The sequence below is a fragment of the Ceratotherium simum genome, chromosome 1 (assembly GCF_057802395.1).
Source record: "Ceratotherium simum simum isolate JZ-2026a chromosome 1, ASM5780239v1, whole genome shotgun sequence".
Lineage (NCBI taxonomy): Eukaryota > Metazoa > Chordata > Mammalia > Perissodactyla > Rhinocerotidae > Ceratotherium > Ceratotherium simum.
The window spans coordinates 15,977,194-15,997,932 of NC_141900.1; the positions used below are offsets into that span (position 1 = coordinate 15,977,194).

General features: G+C 40.3%; 1 protein-coding gene across 4 annotated transcripts in view; it reads left to right on the plus strand.

The window, feature by feature from the left end:
* The window catches only part of AMPH (amphiphysin), a 248,500-nt gene that overhangs the window by 162,996 nt on the left and 64,765 nt on the right, over positions 1–20,739 (plus strand). For all 4 annotated transcript variants that reach the window (XM_087436054.1, XM_087436005.1, XM_087435903.1 and 1 more), the window contains exons 6-10: positions 4,549–4,656; positions 6,522–6,607; positions 16,731–16,806; positions 17,513–17,595; positions 19,958–20,096. In XM_087436054.1, the coding sequence (XP_087292180.1) occupies positions 4,549–4,656; positions 6,522–6,607; positions 16,731–16,806; positions 17,513–17,595; positions 19,958–20,096 (492 nt within the window). The remainder of the gene's footprint in view (positions 1–4,548; positions 4,657–6,521; positions 6,608–16,730; positions 16,807–17,512; positions 17,596–19,957; positions 20,097–20,739) is intronic.

The following is a 20,739-nucleotide window of genomic DNA, read 5'->3' on the forward strand; positions in this document are numbered from 1 at the left end:
TGTATACATCAAAATGAGTGATGGCCTTCAAAATAGTGACTTCTACCTTGGTAAGCTGTACTCTGTGATTGACTTGTCAGTTACACAAGAAAATGAGTCACATTATGTACTTCACTTCTTGTTTTTGAACAAAAAATAAGATTACCCAAGGTACTCTCTTCTATCTTATTCCCAAGCTTGGAAGTAATTGAATTTTGGCTCTTTTCAAAAACCAATTTCATCTTCAAAGAATCAAGATTTGCTTCTTGGAAGATACTAAAGGAGAGCCCCCCCCCCCCCCCACTCCACACACTCCACACACTCCACACGTCCACAAAGCAGAGCTTTGCTAAAAATAATGAGCTTTGTCACCTCATAGGTACGCTATGTCCACCATAGTTCATTGAAGGGCTTCACTCTGCCCTGCCTGGGCTAATTCATCGCGTGTCTTGAAGCGAGTGTGGTGTGTCAGCCACCCTTCCCACTGCTAACACCAGTTGGAGGTGATAGGTGCAGAGGTAAAGTGAGAGAGATTGGAAGTAGCTAAATGAGAGTAACTTCCCCAACCCACCTCTCACCAGTCCTGAAGGGGGTTCAGAGGAATGGCATAGAATGACAGATGGTAGCTGAATGATAGAGTCTGTCAGAGAAACATGGGAGCTGTTAGAAGGAGTACTAACCAAGAGTCAGGAGTGGGGCTGAGACCGAGTCAGGGCACGAGGGTTCAGAATATGAGGAGATAGCTACTCTCGGTTACTGACCCTGAAAGTGAGGACCTTCTTAAATTTTGTGCCCTAGGTGTCTCATGTCACCCTACCCCCGGCACTGGTATCTAATTCATCTTTTGCTACAGACTTTCTGAGTTTCTGAGCAATTCTGGACAAATTAGAGGTTAATCTCAGCAACTTCAAATTCCCTACCTATAAAATGGGAATAATCCCTGAAACACCCATACTGTAGGTTGCTATGAGGATCCATGGGACTGTGTGTTGTAAGCCATAAACATTTATGTTATTGTTTTTCTTATTCCTACATATCAAATTTAAAGTTTTTTAAGAATCTTCTTCTGTCGTAGTTCTCAGTATTAGACTAGCTGGGCATAACTGGACCACTGGGGATCTTTTAAAACAAAAGGATAGATGAGTGGGCCTTGTCTCAGACTAATTAATCAGAATCTCTTAGTCTGGGGCTCAGGAATCAGTATATTTTACACTATTTGCTTATTGGTTATACTTCTTTGTTTAACATAATTTTTCACTGGTTGTCCTACAGTTTACAATATACATCTTTAACTTATTATGTCTAACTTCAAATAATATTGTAGAACTTTATGGATGGTCTCAGAACCCTACAGCAGTATACTTTCAGTTCTTCCTTCCTTTCCTTTGTGCTTTTATTGTCGTATATTTTCCTTTACACATGTTAGAAATCCCACAATACGTTGTTTCTGTTTTTTGATCTAGATTATCAATTACCTTTTCAAGCAATTAAAAGAAAACAAAATCTTATATATTTATCTTGATTTTTACCATTTCTGGTACTCATTTCTTCATACCAAGCACCACTTAGTATGAAAATTCTTATGCTGGTAATGAATTCTCCCAGCTTTTCTTTGTCTTTAAAAAAATCTTTATTTCATCTTGACGTTGGGAAGGTATTTTCACTGAGAATAGAATTCTGAGATCTCTTGATTTTTTTATTTTTCAGTGCTTTAAAGATGCCACTCCATTGTACTCTGGCTTGCATAGTTTCTGATTGGTCTTCTATGTTTCTTACCTTTGTACTTATTGCTTTTCTTTATTCTTAATTTTAAGCAGTTTGGCTATAATGGATCTGAAGTGTATTGTTTGGAATTTATCCTTCTTGGGATTCTATGACTTTCTCGGATCTATACTTTTTTTTTTTTTTTGGTGAGGAAGATCAGCCCTGAGCTAACATCTGCCAATCCTCCTCTTTTTTTGCTGAGGAAGACTGGCCCTGGGCTAACATCCATGCCCATCTTCATCTACTTTATATGGGATGCCATATAAAGGCGTGCCAAGCGGTGCGTTGGTGTGTGCCCACGATCCGAGCTGGCGAACCCTGGGCCGCTGCAGCAGAGCGTGCGCACTTAACCACTTGCGCCACTGGGCTGGCCCCTCAGTTCTATACTTTGGTGTCTTCATTATTTTATAAAATTCTCAATCATTATCTCTTGAAATATTTCTTCTGTCTCCCTCTCATCTCTTTTTGAGATTCCAATTACACTGTGTTAGACTATTTGTTACAGTATTACAGGTCTTGTATGATTAATTCTGTTTTTTTTTCCTCGACTCTTTTTTCTCTTTGTGTTTTAATGGGAATAATTTCTCTTGATCTATCTTCAACTGCGTTGTTTATTTTCTCAGCTATTTTGTCTAATGAAGAAATTTTTTCTCTCTTATATCATTTTTTCTATTTCTAGCATTTTTATTTGACTATTAAAGTTTCCATATCTCTGCTGAAATTCCCCATCTGTTTATGTATGTTGTCTACCCTTTCCAACTAGATACTTTAACATATTGGTCCTAGTTATTTTAAAATTCCTGTTTGATACTTCCAACATCTGGGTCATATCTGAGTCTGGCTCTGTTGATTGCTTTATCTTTTCTCCTGGGTTGTTTTTCTTGTGTTTTTTGTTTTTTCTGTGTGTATGTGTTTTATAATTTTTGATTCAATGCCAGACATCATGTCTGGAATAGTGAAGACTGAAGTACTATTTATGCCTGAAACGGGCATGCCTTTTTGTCAGACCATTAGTGTGGGAGTTCAAATCAATCTGATCACAACTTGAGCTGGATTTTGGTTTTGTTGTCGCTGTTGTTACTTTCAGTGCACTATGGCTTTCAAATTCCTCTGGAATTGGGCTGCTAATGCCTTGTGCTTATATTTTAACATCTGTAATGGTTTCAGACTCTTGGGTAGAAGTCTAGTTTTCGCCTCTTCTTTGACCCACATAGACGCCAGAGAGTTTTTCTCAGTGTTTCTGCTCCCCGTCAGATTTCAGTTGCCCTTGTATGCCTGTAGTGCAGAGGGGTGTCTCTCCACAGACTTGTCCTTCCTCCAGTGGTTGGCAGCTACTGCTTGTTATTCTGTGCTAGACTTGTAGTAGGGGCAGGGTTGTTTTCTATTATACTTTTCTGGCCTGTCTTAAATAAACAGGTGTCTGTGGTTGGTCTTGCGCAGAAGTTTTCTGCCACTGCCATAGTAGGAACAGACCTCTGCTTGTCATAGGAGTCAGATCTTGGGCCCAAGAAGATTTGATGCTCCTCTCCTATGGGTATTAGACTTTTTCTTCTACCCTTCTGTGTATAGCAGTTATTTTGCATATATCCTGGGGGCCAGAGGGGTTCCTATCCCTCCCCCAGGGCCAGATTGGTTTTGCTTCTACTCCTCCCCCTAGAAGCAGGGGATCTTTGCCTGGCCTCTGTGGGCAGGAGGTTTTGTTGCTCCCTCCTCAAGCAGCTTAAAGCTTTTGCTTCATAAGGGAAAAATGTCCGTGGAAACGGGTAGGGCTTTGTGCCTACCTTGTAGCAGCCATAGATCACCTCGTTCTCCCCTGTACTCCACGGGAGTGTCTGGTCCCTAAACATTCTCATAGTATCCAGTGGAGGCCCAGGGAAGGAGCTTGCCAATAAATGAAATTTCCTCTTGTGTCTTGGACACCCAGCTATTCCAAACTGACACGTTAGCCCACACTAGGCTTTTAACGGTTTGTTAAAATTTTAGCTGACCTCTTCTTGTCCACTTGTATGGTGGCCACAGCTTTTACCTGTGCCCTGCCAAAGGTGAAATGGTTTGTGTGTCTCATCTCTCCTTGGAGAGACTTGTCCTTCTTGGAATTCAGATTACTTTATTGCGTTGTGACCTCACGTCTCTGATGTAATCAAGAAGAATTATGCTTCTATAGATTATTCAGATTTTTTCTTAGTAGTGTGGGTGTAACAATCTTTGCAGCTCTCTATATCCTAGCTGGAAATGGAAGTCTCTAGGAATCATATTTTTATAGCTCCTCAGATGATTCTAATGAACAAAAGGATGGAGGAACACTTCTGGGAAAAAAGATTTCATATTCCTAAGAATCTGCTTTATAGAACTGCTTTATAAATCTGCTTTATAGAATTGCTGTTAGTGTGAGTGTTATTAGAATTATAAAACCACATCCTAGTATAGTCTTCCACTATCTTCAAAATGGAACATTTAAGATTTAGCGACTAATAGAGAGTATAGGTTTACCTGCTCCCCTCAACCAATTCTGGAATTTTTCTGGTCTTTGACTACAAATTCTGCCTTCAGCTCCTCATGATTGGCCTAATTATTATCAGAAGGGAAGATATTTACATAGTGGTTTTCACACAAAGGATTGGAGGCTCTAATCTGATTTCCGGGGACAATTTGTCTACTGAAATTCTGGTTCACCTTGACCTCCAGTCAAGATCCTCAGCTATATCCTAGCTATATCCTACTCTGGACAAGGAAAGCATTTTGGCAGTGAAAAAGAGAATCTGTGACCATATCTCTTTCTTAGTGCATGTATTTCCCTGTTGACAGAATCGCATTGCAAAGCGCAGCAGGAAGCTGGTGGACTATGACAGTGCCCGCCACCATCTGGAAGCTTTGCAGAGCTCCAAGAGGAAGGATGAAAGTCGAATCTCTAAGGTAGGGATTGATCCCACTGTTGTCACCACTCTCCATATTCTATGACCTATAGCAACTTTGTTTTTTAAAATTAAATATTTCCTTTTTAGTGGAGATTTGAATCAGAACAGAATTTAAACTGAAACATGGTACTTGTGGGCTGCTTTCCATAATTTTTAATAAAAATAAGGTTTTTCATGTTATTGTAGAGTTCACATGGGTGACACTGACTCACATTTTTTTTTTTTTAATAACACACGCATACACACGTTCAATAATTTAGGAAGATTTTTTTTTTTTTGAGGGAGATAGGCCCTGCGCTAACATCTGTTGGCAATCTTCCTCTTTTTTTTTTTTTTTCTTTTTTCTTCCCAAAGCCCCACTACCTAGTTGTGTATCATAGTTGTAGAGTTGTAGCTCTTTTATATGGGATGCTGCCTCAGCATGGCTTGATGAGCGGTGAGTAGGTCCACACCCAGGATCCGAACCGGTGAACCCCTGGCCGCCGAAGCGGAGCACGCAAACTTGACTGCTACGCCACCAGGCCGGCCCCTGCATCACACATTTTGATCAGAAGAAACCATGGCCCCCAACAATACTATAGGATCAAAGAAAGTAATAAGTTTCCCTGCACTTCTTTTTGTGGTCGTGGTCCATACTTGATGCCAAAATGCAGATTCAGATGGAAAACCAAGTTTGAAATTCTCAGTTTAACGTGTGATTGTATGAGAGTACAGATATGTGCTAGATTTGCATACATTCATTTTCTTTTAGAAAACCCATTTTAGTAGCCTTTTACCATGTACATCAGTCATTTACAGATACCAACTAACTGAAAACACCTGCTAACTACTCCCTTTGCCTCCAGTCTTGCCTCCTCCTATCTTCCTACACACAGCTGCCTGAATGGTCTTTCTGCATCACGTATCTAGATATCTTTCTGTTCTGTGTAAGTCTTTTATTGGCTCCCATTGACTGTAGAAAAAAATTCTAAATTCCTTAGCATAGCATATGCAACCTATACAATTTGGTTGTGACTCACCTAGTCATCCTTGTCAACTTTCAAGTCTTCTTTCCCCTCCTTTCCTTCTTCCATACACCTCCTCAGCTAGAGCCTCCATGACCTTTGCATTACTTCTGAGCAGCCACGATAATGGCTGCCGTTCATGCGAGGCCCCAGGGATGCTAGGCACCATGTTCAACACTTCATTTACATCATCTTTCCTTAATACACGCAACACCTGTGAGGTGTGCATTACTATGTCCATGTTTTGGATGAGGTATCTGAGTTGCAGAAAGGTAAAGCAATCTGACAAGTTCACATGGTTAGTAAGCTAGAATTCCAACGGAAGGAACTCCACCTTTATGTATTACAATAATTCTCCACCTCCTTTAGCAAACATTTGCTGATTCTTCAAGATTCAGTTAAAATATCACGTTCCCTTTGGAACCTTCTCTTTTTTTCTGCACCATATTCCCCAGTAGCATGCTCCATAACAGCTTGTAAGCCCTATCTTGTAATGTAATTATTTAGACTTCTCACTAGACGGGGAATTTCTTGGGGAAGCATCCATGTCTAGTATTCCAAGCAGAGCAGTGTATGTGAGAGGCAGTTAACACATTTTTGTAGAATGAATGAAGCTATCAGACACTGCCAGAGCAACCATTGTAATCAATCCAGTTTTCTTTTTTAAGTAAAATTTAATATTTTACTTATATTGAAAAAGATCGTGTGGATTTTAACAAGGTTTCTTTCCTTCCCAAAATGTTTCCAGGATGCCATAAAACTATTCCTGTTTTATGTTAAATGATGTTGCTGTGTATAGAAATGGCTTGTGTTTATGTGATTTTTTTTGGTGTAAACACATATTTTGTATCATTTCTAGGCAGAAGAGGAATTTCAGAAAGCACAGAAAGTGTTTGAGGAGTTTAATGTTGACTTACAAGAAGAGTTACCATCATTATGGTCAAGGTAAGGATGTTTCTGTACAGGTTGTACACGTCCCTTTTAGAAGTTCAAGAACAGTGTAGATCCCTTATCTTGTCTTCATTGCCTGTGATGCTTCAGCACTGTCCGATGAAAGTGTTTTGTAATCTATGCTGTCCAATATCATAGCTACTTGCCACATATAGCTGGCTGTTGAGCACCTGGAATATGGCTAGGATGAGTGGGGAACTGAATTTTAAATTTAGTTTATTTTGTTTTAATTCATTTATATTTAAATAACTCCATGTGGCTAGCAGCTACCATATTGATGGCACAGTTTTAGACCTGGATATATTTCTCAAGTGGAGACGCAAATCTCAATTAGAGGCATTAGGAGAATTGCCCTTAACCTTGAAATCTACCCTTTTAGCTCTTGGCAGAACTTCCTTTATTCCAAGAGCTCATCTTGTCTTCTGGCTTTGATGCCAAGCCTCTACTTTCAGCCCTTACTTATTAACCTGAACTTCATTCCCATTTTAGACACTAAATATTCTTCTTATTTATAGGTACTTTGCATTTCTCATGGCATTAAATGCATTTCTCATGGCATTAAGTGCAGTTTTCATACTCAGTGGTAGAACCAAGAAGTTATTGGGCGAAGTGGGGCCTTATGTCTCTCCATTACCATCAGCACCCCCATGCTACCACCCTAAATAAACAGAATTATGCTTGCCCTGAAGCATTGCTTTAATTCAAATTCTCTAGCCCAACTTCCAACCAGATTGTTGCCCCTAAAACCTTCCTATATATAGAAACTCTAGAGCTTCTACTTATCCTCCAAAATTAGAAGCATGTTGAGGGTCTAGATTGGAGTTTGTTCATTTCTGTGCTCATCTCTAGTGCTCTCAATTTTTTGCCAATAGTAAGCACTCAGTGTTTATATTTGAACTACTGAAATACCTAGAGGAAATTTTGGCTAGTTCACTATAAAAGCAGCTTGTAGGACATGTCCACTTCAATGTCTAGCCATAACCCAAAGTTCAACATGTGTGAACTTAACTCACTGCTCATCTGAATTTACTCATTCTTTCAACATCTGCATTTCTCTCTTGGGTACCATCATTCCTGGGCTCCCAGCCCCAAAGCTTTGGAGTCATTAACTATAGGAAACCAAAGGCCTCTTGGTTGTCAAAGGAAACAATCCATCCTTTCCCTGTGTGTTCTTCTGGATTGATCTCCCTCTCTCTGTTCTCATTGCCATCACCCTGACCCTCATCATCCTCTCATGGATTATGATGGTAGTCTTGCCCTCATGTTTCTGTGTTTGACCTCGTGCTGTACACCTCTTCATTCAGAAGCTCTACCTTGATGTCTCTGTGGTCTGCTTAGGAACTTACTATATGTTCCCAAAGGAGACCTATCCTCTCCCACAATGAGGATTTTGAACAGCTTGAATATGTAGGACTTTTAGGGATATAGATGAGACAAATAGCTATTTATAATTTTAATTTATTTACAGATTTTCCTCGATTTATGATGGGATTATGTGCTGATAAACCCATTGTAAATTGAAAGTATCATAAATCAAAAATGCATTTAATACGCCTAACCTACTGAATGTCATAGCTTAGCCTAGCCTCCCTTAAACGTGCTTAGTACACTTACATTAGTCTACAGTTGGGCAAAATCATCTGATACAAAGCTTATTTTATAACAAAGTGTTGAAGATCTCATAATTTATTGAATACTGTACTGAAAGGGGGAAACAGAATGGTTGGATGGGTACAGAATGGTTGTCACTGTATTGGTTATTTACCCTAGTGATCATGTGGCTGACCGGGAGCTGCCAGGGCTGCCACTGCCCAGCATCATGAGAGAGGATCGTACAGCATATCGCTAGTCTACGAAAAGATCAAAATTCAAAATTCTGTGTACAGTACCTACAACATGTGTATTGTTCTCACACTATTGTAAAGTTGAAAAATCATATGTCAAACCATCATAAGTTATTCATGCTTATTTAAAATTACAAATTATATGAATTATGCGATTTTTAAGAAATTTTTTTTGCACTCATAAATTTCAAGATACTTGTATCCAAAATCTTTATATACATCCTTGGCATCCGTGTCTTTGTCCTCATTAAAGACACTCATCAAGTCAGCCAGTGGTTCTTCAAGGCTTATCATCTTCCTCAACAGATATTCCAACCCAAAGACAAGTTGTCATTTGCATATTATTAAGACAGGTATTCTTTTTATTTCCGCCATAAAGGAATTTTTGTGATCTCAAATGTAATTACTTACTTCATTGCTTTTTAAACTGATCTTTAAAGAGGCTCGGGTGCCACAATGTTCAACACTCCCGATTACGAGGCAATACTCCTGGGAAAATTGCCCAAATTGCCAAAAGACAGTTATTATTTGCCTGAATGTGTATTGGATATGTAACAATTTTTTTCTAGTGCTCTCTATAAGCATCTAAAACTAGCATTGACTGACGTCATTTCAGGCTTATGTGTCCTCCCCAAATAGTATTTGGTTATTCAAAATTGTCGATCTCTTTTAATATGAAAGACTATGTAGGAACTTAAACACAATTGGAATACTTGAGGGGCAAATTTTGGAGAGAAACTTTCCCCCTTATCTGGTCATGTACAGTATAAATGTTTCAGTGCCTTTTAATCCAATTTAACTTCTCATTTCAGCACTCAAGGTTCTTTCCTCTTTATGTCAATCAAATCCTGCCCTTTGATCAAAACGTAGCTTAGGACTCTGTTTATATACAGTGTGTTCCTTGACTAAACCTAGGTTACTCAACCACAGTAATTGTGTGTGTTATGTGTGTTTTTTGGGTGAAAGAGAGAGTGATCATTTATTGAATACTTTCTATTTGCCAGGTATCATTTTATATACTTTACATACATAATCTCTAATTATCACCATTACAGATATCCCCATTTTACAGATGAAGAAGTTAAGAATCATGTTGGTTCAACACCTTGCCTAAGATTGTGAACTTTATAAATCCAAAAGCTGGCATTTAAAGACACTTCTGTGGGGGCAGCCCAGTGGTGTAGCGGTTAAGTTTGCACGCTCTGCTGCAGCGGCCCGAGGTTTGTAGGTTCGGATCCCAGGCGCAGACCAATGCACCGCTTGTTAAGCCATGCTGTGGCAGCGTCCCATATAAAGTAGAGGAAGATGGGCATGGATGTTAGCCCAGAGCCAATCTTCCTCAGCAAAAAGAGGAGGATTGGCATCGGAAGTTAGCTCAGGGCTAATCTTCCTCACAAAAAAAATAAAAATAAAGACACTTCTGTGGTTTTTCCTGTAAATCCTGATGTCTGTATTTATGGCCTCTCTTTATTTAAGACGAGATTGCATGCAGTCTTTTTTATAAGTACAGTTTATTTCATAAAGTTATTTTATAAATATGTATGTTTTCTTCCCAGCCATATTGCTCCACCTTGAAACTGAAGTTAGTACTTTGTATCTTCTGTGCCCCCTATGGTGAAAAGCATGATACTAGACAAGTAGTGATAAGCATGCATTAATTGATTAATGCCTAAAATCCTGAAGCAAACATTCATAACCATTCAAAATGTTGGGTGGAGTGTTCTGTATATGTCTGTTATGTCCAGTTGGTCTATTGTGTTCTGCAAGTCTTCTATTTCCTTGTTGACCTTCTGCCTAGTTGTTCTATTTATTATCGAAAGTGAGGTATTCAAGTCCCCAACTATTGTTGGCAAACTGTACCTCTTCAATTCTGTCAGCTTTTGCTTCATGTATTTTTGGGTTCTGTTATTAGGTGTATATATGTTTATAATTGGTATATCTTCTTGATGGATCAACAATTTTATCTTTATAAAATGCCCTTCTTTGTCTCTAGTAAATTTGTATATTTTGTCTGATATTACTATAGCCTCTCCAGCTCTCTTTTGATTGCTCTTTGCATGAATGAACTTCTTTTACTTTCAACCTATTTGTGTCTTTGAATCTGAAGTGTGTCTCTTGTTGACAGCATATAGTTGGATTGTGTGTGTGTGTGTGTGTGTGTGTGTGTGTGTTTTATCCATTCTGACAACCTCTGCCTTCTGATTGGCATGCTTAGTCCATTAATTTTGTTACTGATAAAGTAGTTTGCCATTTTGCTAATTGTTTCCGGTATATCTTATGTCTTTTTTGTTCTTGTATTCTTCCATTATTGCCATGTGTAGAAAACTGTTTCAAATTTTGGATGTATAAGGGAGAAGAGAAATAAAGTACTACCTAGAGGGGAATGTAGGTTCAGTTTTAAAAGAGGGAATACTAGGGTATGTTTGTATCTTCTACAGGAGCTTGCAATTCATAAGAGATGACAGAGACCATTACAAAGAAAGAGGGCTCCAAAGGGAATACTTGAGCTAAATCTTCAAAACGAGTGAAGTCACCATTTAGTGAAAAGGATATTCTAGGCTGAGGTAGAGCATGAATAAAGGCATGGAGATTGAAGCAGATATGTGGGTTCATGGAACTTTAATTAGTTTAGTGTAACTAGAGGTCAGAGTGAAAGTGTCCAGATGGAGAGTTTGGTGATAAAGCAGGAGAGAGGCAGTGGTCTGATTTATTTATCATTCATTCAACAAATATCAGTTGACCACCCCACTATGTGCCAGGGCTCTTTCAGGTATTAAAGATCCTCTACTGAAGGTTTTTGTTTTCTTGGAGCTTACCTTGAAGAATAGGGAAAGGCAATTACCAGGAAAATAAGTAGAGAATAAAATATCAGACAATAAGTTCAGTGCAGAAAATAAAACAAGATAATTTAATAGAGAGTGACATGGGATGGGGTAACTAGTGTAGATTGGGTGATTAGGAAAGCTTCTCTCAGAGAGATTGACAATATATGAGGAAAACGAAGTTTTGGGAAAATACTGAGTTCCATTTTGTATATGTTGAGTTTGAAGAATCATTAGGAAGTCCCGAAGGATCTGTCTATGGAGCTAACTAGGTCTGGAGCTTAAGAAGAGGTTTGGGAGTCATTGCCTTAGGGGTGGTAGTTGATGTCGTGAGAGTTAATGAGGCTGGTAGTGAAATAGATCAGATGGCAAGATGAGGGCCAAAAACAGAAGCTTCAAGAGCACCAATATTTAAGGAATGTGCAGCAGAGGAGCCTCAGAAGAGCCTGAGAAGAAATAGTCAGAGATGTAGAAGGAGACCTGGAAGAGACGTGGAAGAGCAGTATCTCAAAGAGCCAAGACTAGAAAGAACTTCACAAGTGAGGGGGTGCCAGGAGCGCCATCACAATAGAGAGGTCAAGTAGCTGAGGACTAAAGATGCATTGCCCTCGGTGAACTTCCAGAGAGGTTCCAGTCGATGGGGGGTCAGAAGCCTGATTACAGGCATTGGAGGCTGCATGGGAGATGAAGAAGCAGAAACAGTAGATTGTCCGTCATTTTGAAGATTGTGACTATGATGTGTGAGGAATCATGGCAGCAGATATAGGTGGATGACAGGGCAAGGGAGCTTTTTAAAAATAACTTTCCTCATTTTGAGAAGATGGCAGTGGCAAAGGTGGGGTGATTTAGGACTGAGAGTATTTGGGGTGAGTAGGGGATAGGACAAGGGCTGAGGGTGTGACAGAGTCGGCCAGGGTGTTGAGGGGTATGCCACGGGGCCCAAGCTTGGTAAAGCAAGATGTTGAATCTGAGAGGGACAATGGCCTGGAAGAAAAGGGGAGTGATCTCAGAGAGATTAAGAAAAAAGTCAGCAGGTGGAATGGAACTGAATGAAGGAAGGATCTTGTGGCCCAGGAAATTAGGTGAGTGGGCCCCTGAATTTTCTCATTTCACTTGTGAGTGATGGCAAGATCCAGGATATGCAGTGAGTTAGGAGTTTGTATTTTAGTTGGATAGTCACATGGATGTCGAGTCTGCTGTAGTAGTGTTGGGACTTGGTGAAGAAGAGAGAGGGAAGCCACAAGACATGTGTGCTTGGGGGCAGTGAATGGGGTTGGGGTGGGGGTGCTGGGAGGTTGATAGAAGAGCTATGAAGAGGTTGAATATGTGTGGCATAAATCTCAGAGGATCAGAGGAGAGCTGAAGAAAACTATTCTTTCTCCCACTCCACCCCAATGGTAAGTCAGGGATCTCAGAGGATGCTTCTTCCATTGCAGGGGGCTCAGGGGAAGCAGTGACGGCCCCCTCCTCTGCCCCGCACCCCACCCCGGGAGGCAGGGTTCCCTTAGGGCAGTGCAGAGGGGAGAGTGTCCTGGCCTGCACACTATGGCTGTCATAAGCTCAGCTGTTAATCCTTCCCACTGTTTCCAAGAATAAAGAAATGTCTTAATAAAGAAATTAAGTTGGTCTTGACAGTTAACCAGAAGGGGCCTGAGGGTGCCTCAGAGAAGTCCTTTGGGGAAATGGTAATGTCTCAGAGTCCATTGTTTATGAAGAATTTGTGAAATGAAACCTCGCAAGCAGATAATTTCAGTATTCAGAGCCTGGTAGTCTTTGTGGATGCATATTTCATTGCTGGTGACACTAGTTTTTTACAAGCCAGGGTTACAGTCAGAATATGCCCTTCCAGTGGAACGAGTGTCACAGTGGTTCATTCATTGGCTTGTTCGATTGTTCATTCATTCATTCATTCCTTCCTTCATGGAATATTTACTGCCTGCCTGCTCTGACCAGGTGCTGCATTAGGTGCTGGGCCTGCCGAGTGCACTAGTCACAGGCAGTCTACTTTGAAAGAGCCTTCGGTTTCAAAAATTGGAGAAAATCATTATCTGATAAGTTGCATCAAAAATGTTGACCACTTTTTTCTAAATTAAATACATCCTAGTTTTAATTTCAAAATTATGAAAAGAAACCATAAAAATATTAGAAAATTATAGATGTTTGTTTAGTCATTCTAAATAAGGTATTTCTTTCTGGCTCTGCACCAATTATTTCTCTAAATAATAATTGATATAAACGAGTTAAGATAGGCTGTATGTCAGAAAACAAAATTTAAAGTTGGAAGAATGAGGATTCTTGTTTTTGCCAAATGTATCCAAGGTTCAATATGTTTAATAGAAAATCCCTTACAGATAATAAGAAAAAAACAAGCACTAAGAAATAAGCAAAACACATGACTAGGTGACTCACAAAAGGAGAAATACAAATGGCAACAAATACTTGAACAAAAAAGTGTTAACTCAACTTTAATCAACGGAATATAAATGTAAAAGTCAGCAAGATGCTAACTCTTGCCTAGCAAATTTACAGAGGTTTGTGTAAAGTCATATTCAAAGCTGAGAGAATGCAAAGGCCTAGCTAGCGGGGGAGCCCTTTGGCAGGGCCCATCAAAACTTTGGTTGTCTCTGCCTTTTGCACAGCGTTTACACTCAAGAAACTTACTCTAAGGAAATGGTAAAGCTGTGCACAAAGTTTTAATTCATAGATCTTCATCGGGGTTTTGTTTATCATAGTGAAAAATCAGTGAAAATAAAACAATACCCACCAGTCAACTTCACCGCCCACTGCCCCCATCTGCACCCATTTCCTATTTAAATCTGACCCGTTCTTCAGGGTCGCCTAGGTTTGTCCTCTCAAGCAGATGTTTGCAGCTGGCACAGGGCCCATTGCTCCTCTCGGTTCCTTTAGCTGTTTCTGTCCATATCTACTCATTTTTGATATTTAATCATGTATGGCCTTTTGCAGTGACCTAACATTCTCATGCTGTTTTGAAATCTGCTTCTTTCTTACCAGAATGAATGGAGCATGTGTTCATTGATCAGCCCCTCTGGTGTTCCTCTAACCGCATTAGTTCCCAGAGCCACCTTAGCCCACCAGTAGGCGTGTACCCACAGTTGGGTAGGCCCTTTGTTGAGTAACTGAATGAGGAAAGGTGTGAGGAATTACTGTCCTGTTGGGATCCTAGAGAAGGGGTCCTGGCTTGCCACTTAAAGCGCCCAGGAAGACTTCTCTGCAAACAATACAATGAGCCGGGTCCCTCTGCACAATATTGCGGGCCTCCTGCAGTCTCTTCTCTCCCATCCAGCTGCTGCCTCAGTTAGCTTCTTCAAATGCAGGTCCAAGTCCTCTCCTTTCCTCTGTCGCAAACATGGCGAGGGGCTGCAAACAACTATTGCCTGCAAATAAATGCTGCTTCGTGATCTGGAAGGTCCGCTGCCCCAGAGCACGGGTCAGCCTCACCAGGCTCTCATCTCCCAGGTTTCCAGTCTGATCCTCCCAACTAGTTACCATTTCCCAAACAGGCTGTGCCAGGATTTTTTTGTATATATGCACACACACATGTACATGATTATGTATGTAATTTTAAATCAATTAAATGAAAAAATATATGAAATCAGGAACACATGATCACGATAGGTATAGAAAATTAAGATTTAGTGGAACATGGAAGGAATTTAAGGTACAAGATAAGCCGTAGAAAAAGTAAGTCTTGTCGGTGGGATGGATTTAGCACCCAACTATTACTTTATCTCCCGAATCTCTATATTGGACTTCTAGCTTTTATTTTGTTAAAATTCCAAACCACCTAATTCATGAGAAAACAGATTTCCGTAGCACTGAAATAACAATATTCATGCTTAAGCGGAATTTCCTGGCGAACATTCCATGCTTTTCTATTGCGTTTTCCTCCTTTTAGATTCAACTTCTGGTTCTCCACTTATTAATTGCATGACCTTGGGACAGTTAATCTCTCTGTGCCTCAGTTTTCCTGGATATAGAATGAGGATCACTACCTCGGGGGTAGTTATGAGAATTAAGTGAGGAAATGTATAAAAGTGCTGAGAGTGCTGCTCTTTCTGTTGGCTCTAATGATGATGCAACACTCGTCCACCTCTGCTTGTTGGAAGCCTACTCACTGCAAGGGGCGGCTCAACCACAAGAAGCTCCCTTTTTTCTATCCTTTCAGCTCACTGTTTAAATAAGATGGGTGCCTACTGTGTGCAGGCACATTCTTATACCCTGTTTTATAAACTCCCTGAATATATGTTTATTCCATATGGTAGGCCTACCTAACATTTCTGTATCTAGGTCCTTACTTGGTTCTTGATTGAAATTTGGAATCTAATTAACCAATGAGATTGCTGGGGTTATTTTTGAGGTCATTGAAACAAGAACATGAATTAAATCAAAGTAGTAGTTTACTCAGATGGATTCAAGAAGGATTGAGTTAATATAGAGTCCAAAGAAACCTCATTTAGATTCAGAGGGAGCTTATACTGGGTGCACTGGGCGGAATCTGCCTCTGACTGGTGTGCTTAGGGACGTAAAAATGAAGACTGAGGGACTTTGCTCATGTCACAGAACACCACCCCCGGTGACTGCTTCACAAACATGTGTGAGGTATTGTGGATGGACAGCTTATGTTTCTGTTTGCTTAGTGATAGCATGTTCTCACTTTAGCTAAAGAATTGCAATTAATTTGTGATTTTTTTATTTCCCTCCGTTAAACAAATTTCAGAATCAAATATATGATACTGAAACTAGACCATTTATATTTTATAAAAATTAATAATAAACTTCTCTATCTCAGAACCTTTGCATATACATATCTAAAATACAAACAGATTCTTAGGGCGGTGGTTCCAAAGGTCTTATCTGGGAAACAGCAGCTTCAGCATCACCTAGAGTGTGTTAGAAATGCAAATTCTCAGTCCCCACCTCAGACCTACTGAATCCCAAACAAACCTCCAGGGGACTCTGATGCACATTAAAGTGTGAGGACCACTGCCTTATGGTATTAACTACATTTTAGAAGAGGCCACGCTCTGTGCCGAAAGATGTTATTTTTGTTCACTAACAAATCAGGAAAGGTTGGGCAAACTTTGGATTACTTTATTTAATCCAATATTATTCAAAATTATATAAAGAAAACCTGATTTTAAATTTATTTATTTCCCCCAAAGCCCCAGTAGATAGTTGTACGTCATAGCTGCACATCCTTCCAGTTGCTGTATGTGGGACGCGGCCTCAGCATGGCCGGAGAAGCGGTGCGTCGGTGCACGCCCGGGATCCAAACCCGGGCCGCCAGCAGCGGAGCGCGCGCGCTTAACCGCTAAGCCACGGGGCCGGTCCAGAAAACCTGTTTTTAATAGAGTTCATTGCCATTAAAAATACAGTTTTTCTGACTGTCTTTCCCCTCTCTTCTTTGCTCTTTGTGTCTCCACATGGCAGACGAGTTGGATTTTATGTCAATACTTTCAAAAATGTCTCCAGCCTGGAGGCCAAGTTTCATAAGGAAATTGCCATGGTGAGTAATGATGATTATTTTTACTTATGGAATGTAAAGTAAATGAACGTTTATTCTGGCAGCAAATGAAATGGCATAGCGTTATGCAAAGAATTCACTCTCTTGCGTGTTTCTTTTAATAGTGTGTTATGACTCTCAGTAATAGTTCTACAGTTTTTTTGTAGTGACCACATAGTTTTCTATATTTTCTAAAGATTTTAGTTTGTGGGTATACAAAAATACTCTCAGGAATCACTACCTGCTTTTATTTCTCTTCTGAAATTCTTTTTATCTTGTCAGAGTTGTTTTTTTCTTCAGTCAGTTTTTAAAGTTGGAGTTTCAAGTGATACCTTAGGCTGAGGGAAATTTGGTCTCCAAATATTCAGATCATCAGCAGCTCTGTCATCAACTAGTATTTTCTTAGTTCAGCAGGGTGGTCGTGTGACTTTATCTCTAGTAGAGTAAACATAAATAATGTTTTTGTTTTCTATTCTATACTCTGGTTAATAAATATATTTTGATTTTTTTTAGTTTATTTGTGTTTGTGGTCTTTCAGTTTTGATGTGAATTTTAAGTTGGACCACATAGAATTTAAATTATTCTGACACCATTGATACCATCATAAGATTCTTAGCTTTTCAATAAAGAATTCCTTCTTTGGGGCAATAGCCTGAATTGGCACCAGAATGACTTGCCATTAATAGACAAGTGGCCTCTGTCCCTTTAGCTTTGCCACAAACTGTATGAAGTGATGACGAAACTGGGCGACCAGCACGCTGACAAGGCCTTCACCATTCAAGGAGCTCCCAGGTAGGCCATGCTCATCAGAGCCAAGTCCATGTCCGTACACCTTAAACACCATGCTTGTTGCACTGTCTGCAGTCTGTCCCAGCCTGTACTATTTTACTCATCCTATAAAATCTAAGACTAAGGAGCCTTCCCCTCTGGAGGCTGACTCCAGCCTTAGTTCTGTGCTTTCACATTTACCTTTAGTTTTCAGATTTACCCAGTGTGGGCTTTTGTCACTGACACAATGGAATTGACTATCTGCCTCTCTGCTTTCCATGGGACCTGACAGCAATGGTGTAAATTTTTAACATATAATTTCTAGTTGTATTCTTGTTACTTTCCTTGGAGAAGAAAGAAATCCCCCAAACTCATGACAGTCCTGATACTTCTCATTGGTGCTGGCATCTTTAATGAATCCATTTTGGGAAAGGAAAGAGCAAGTAGGTGAGACCTCACAACCATGTCACCTCCCAGCTCGACCTGGTGAACTCTGCGTTGTTTTGGTTTTATTGCACGTTGTTATTTTGAGCATGCCGGTTGAGTACACCAAAGGCCCGGTGATCCGTAGGTGAATTGTCTACCTTGCCAGGGTTTGGCTTCACACCAGCTTTCTCCTGTGCTTGTGGAATCCCTTTTGTTCCATCCTTCTCAGGCATTATGTACTCAAGGAATGCAGGCTAGTGAGCCTTGTGCTGGGAGTCAGAAGACGCAGCTTTCAGGTTTATGACACTGCAGTTCACTTGCTGTGCCTTCCTTGAGGAAGTCCAATAACGTCTCTGGTTAAAGATCTCATTTGTTTTAATCAATAGGGTAAAAAAAGACGCTATTGAACTAAACAACTTCTAAGGTAATGTGCAATCCTAACGTTCTACATTTGCGATCTTAATATCAATGTATACACTCATACACATGCATTTGTAAAAATACACACGCTGCTGCACAGGCACCACCATCTCCATATGTTAGTGTTTGGATCTTGCTGGAGATAGCTGAGTTTCTTAGTCCGTGCTCTTTGGATTAGCTGTACTCATAGTCTGTGCTTCGGCTACTCTACTAAGTGAGCATTAACTGTATCTTCTCTTTCTAAGGGAAAGACCATTGCCTAAAAGAATACATGAAAGGGTTAGAGCTGTTGTTTCCAATATAATTATTTCAGTATAGGGCTAAGAACAAAGAAATAATTGTAATAAGAACATCAAAATGACATTTGGGTGCTTTAGAAATGAAGTGCATGAAAAAAATACGGATTGCTCTCTGATAGAGAGAAGGGGACAAATGCACCTGGAAATTTCAGTGTTGCCAAATCAGATAAAATGAAGATAAAAATGGGGCCATGGCCACTTAACAAATGTTCTTTCATTTTTTTCAACATTCCTCTGCAGCGCAAGGGGGTGAGTGAGCTCAGTGGAATCTTATTAAGATTGACTGGGGCTGTGCTCCCGATGGAGGCCATGATTGCTGGCACAGCCCCACTCATGCGCACGTCCGTGTTCTCTCCACAAGACCCATTCCCTCGGCCCCTTGAATATGTAGACTGTGCCGTGGTGTATGTGCTCGTTTATTTTGGGGTACGCACCCTGTTCCCTTGATCGTTAGACTTTAGAAATTCTTAGAGAGTAGAATGTGTTCAGATGTCCTCTTAGTCATTGCGCTTGGCCTGTTCACAAGCATCTGGCCCGGTGCTGGGACCGTGGTGGGTTCTCAGTAAACGTTACTGCTTCTCTTCCATCACGTAATTTGTTTGCATGTTTCAAGGTGTCTGAGTTGCATCATTATTCTATAAGGTGTAGAAAGAGAAACAATTAATAAATTGATTTCCAAATGTTTTCAGAAAGCACTCCTACAAAATCTTAACTAACACCATCCTAAGGATGCCTTTTAACATAAAATTTATAATTTTCAGGGTAGGTTTTTTTTTTTTTTTTTGTAGATTATGACAGCAAGATGCTTTTGTAAATTAGGAGTGAGATTAGTTCAATTAATTGAGCTTATATTTGGAAGATTCTTGCAGATCCAATTTGGCATGGTGGAAAGAACAGGGGGTTTGCCTTACTAAGGTCTGAATTAAGATCTGCTAAATTACTGAGTGACTTCAGGGGGTTTTTAACTTCTCTGTGCCCTGCTTTACTTACTTGTAAAGTGGGGGCAATAATGCATGGGTGCTGTGATGATTAGAGATAAAATATGAACGGGGTCTGGCGTATAGTGGACAATAAATGGTACCAATTATCACCATCACTGTTAATAACCAGAATAACCTGGAAGTGGGAATAGATGATAAACAGGGCCTATTATGCCTCAAGATTTCTCTGGCATGAATACCCCTGATAAATAAGTACTGTTCCTGAGAAGGCCCCTTTTTTGCTCTCATGCGTTCATCTAGCGATTCCGGTCCTCTCCGCATCGCGAAGACGCCATCGCCGCCTGAGGAGCCTTCGCCCATCCCGAGCCCGACAGCTAGCCCCAATCATACACTGGCACCCACGTCTCCTGTACCAGCAAGGCCCAGGTCACCTTCGCAGGTAGACAGAGATCAAATATGTTGGGGGGAATGGAAGAACTTGTGATGAGATGACCCCATCTGGGATAATCCTGTGGTGCTGAGGGAGTTTTCCAGTTGGGGAGACTTTGAGGTATGAGGCTTTAGGCGTTGTCATTGTCACTAAGGACTCCACTTATTTTTCTTATCTGGATTTTTATATTTCCTCACACACCCTCTGCTTGAGTGTGTTGAGACTTCTCTCCACAATCTCAGCTTCCTCAGCCTCGTATGATATCCTCTTCTCCCATCTCTTGCTTTCAGAATCCTTTCCTTCAAGGCCCCGTTTAATCCTACCTTCCCCATGAAACCTCCCCCCTGGAGCACCTTAGGTAACGCTCGGGCAAGTATGGCCGAGAAAACCTGTTATGTCTGTATGTCACTTCACATTTTTTGTATCAGCCACAGTATATTGCACATGAGTAGACACTCAACAAAAGTGTATGGAACAAATGATAGAAACAGTAAGAGCTGGGAAAGGTAAATATAGAGAAAAATTGCCACCCTTATCTTTGGGTGAAAATGAAATTCTTGTAGAAAACTTGAAGTCTCCAGTCTTGTTCAAGCTTTCATGGGTATGGCTGAAACTAAGGAACGTCATAAGAAGATATATGTAATAGATCTCT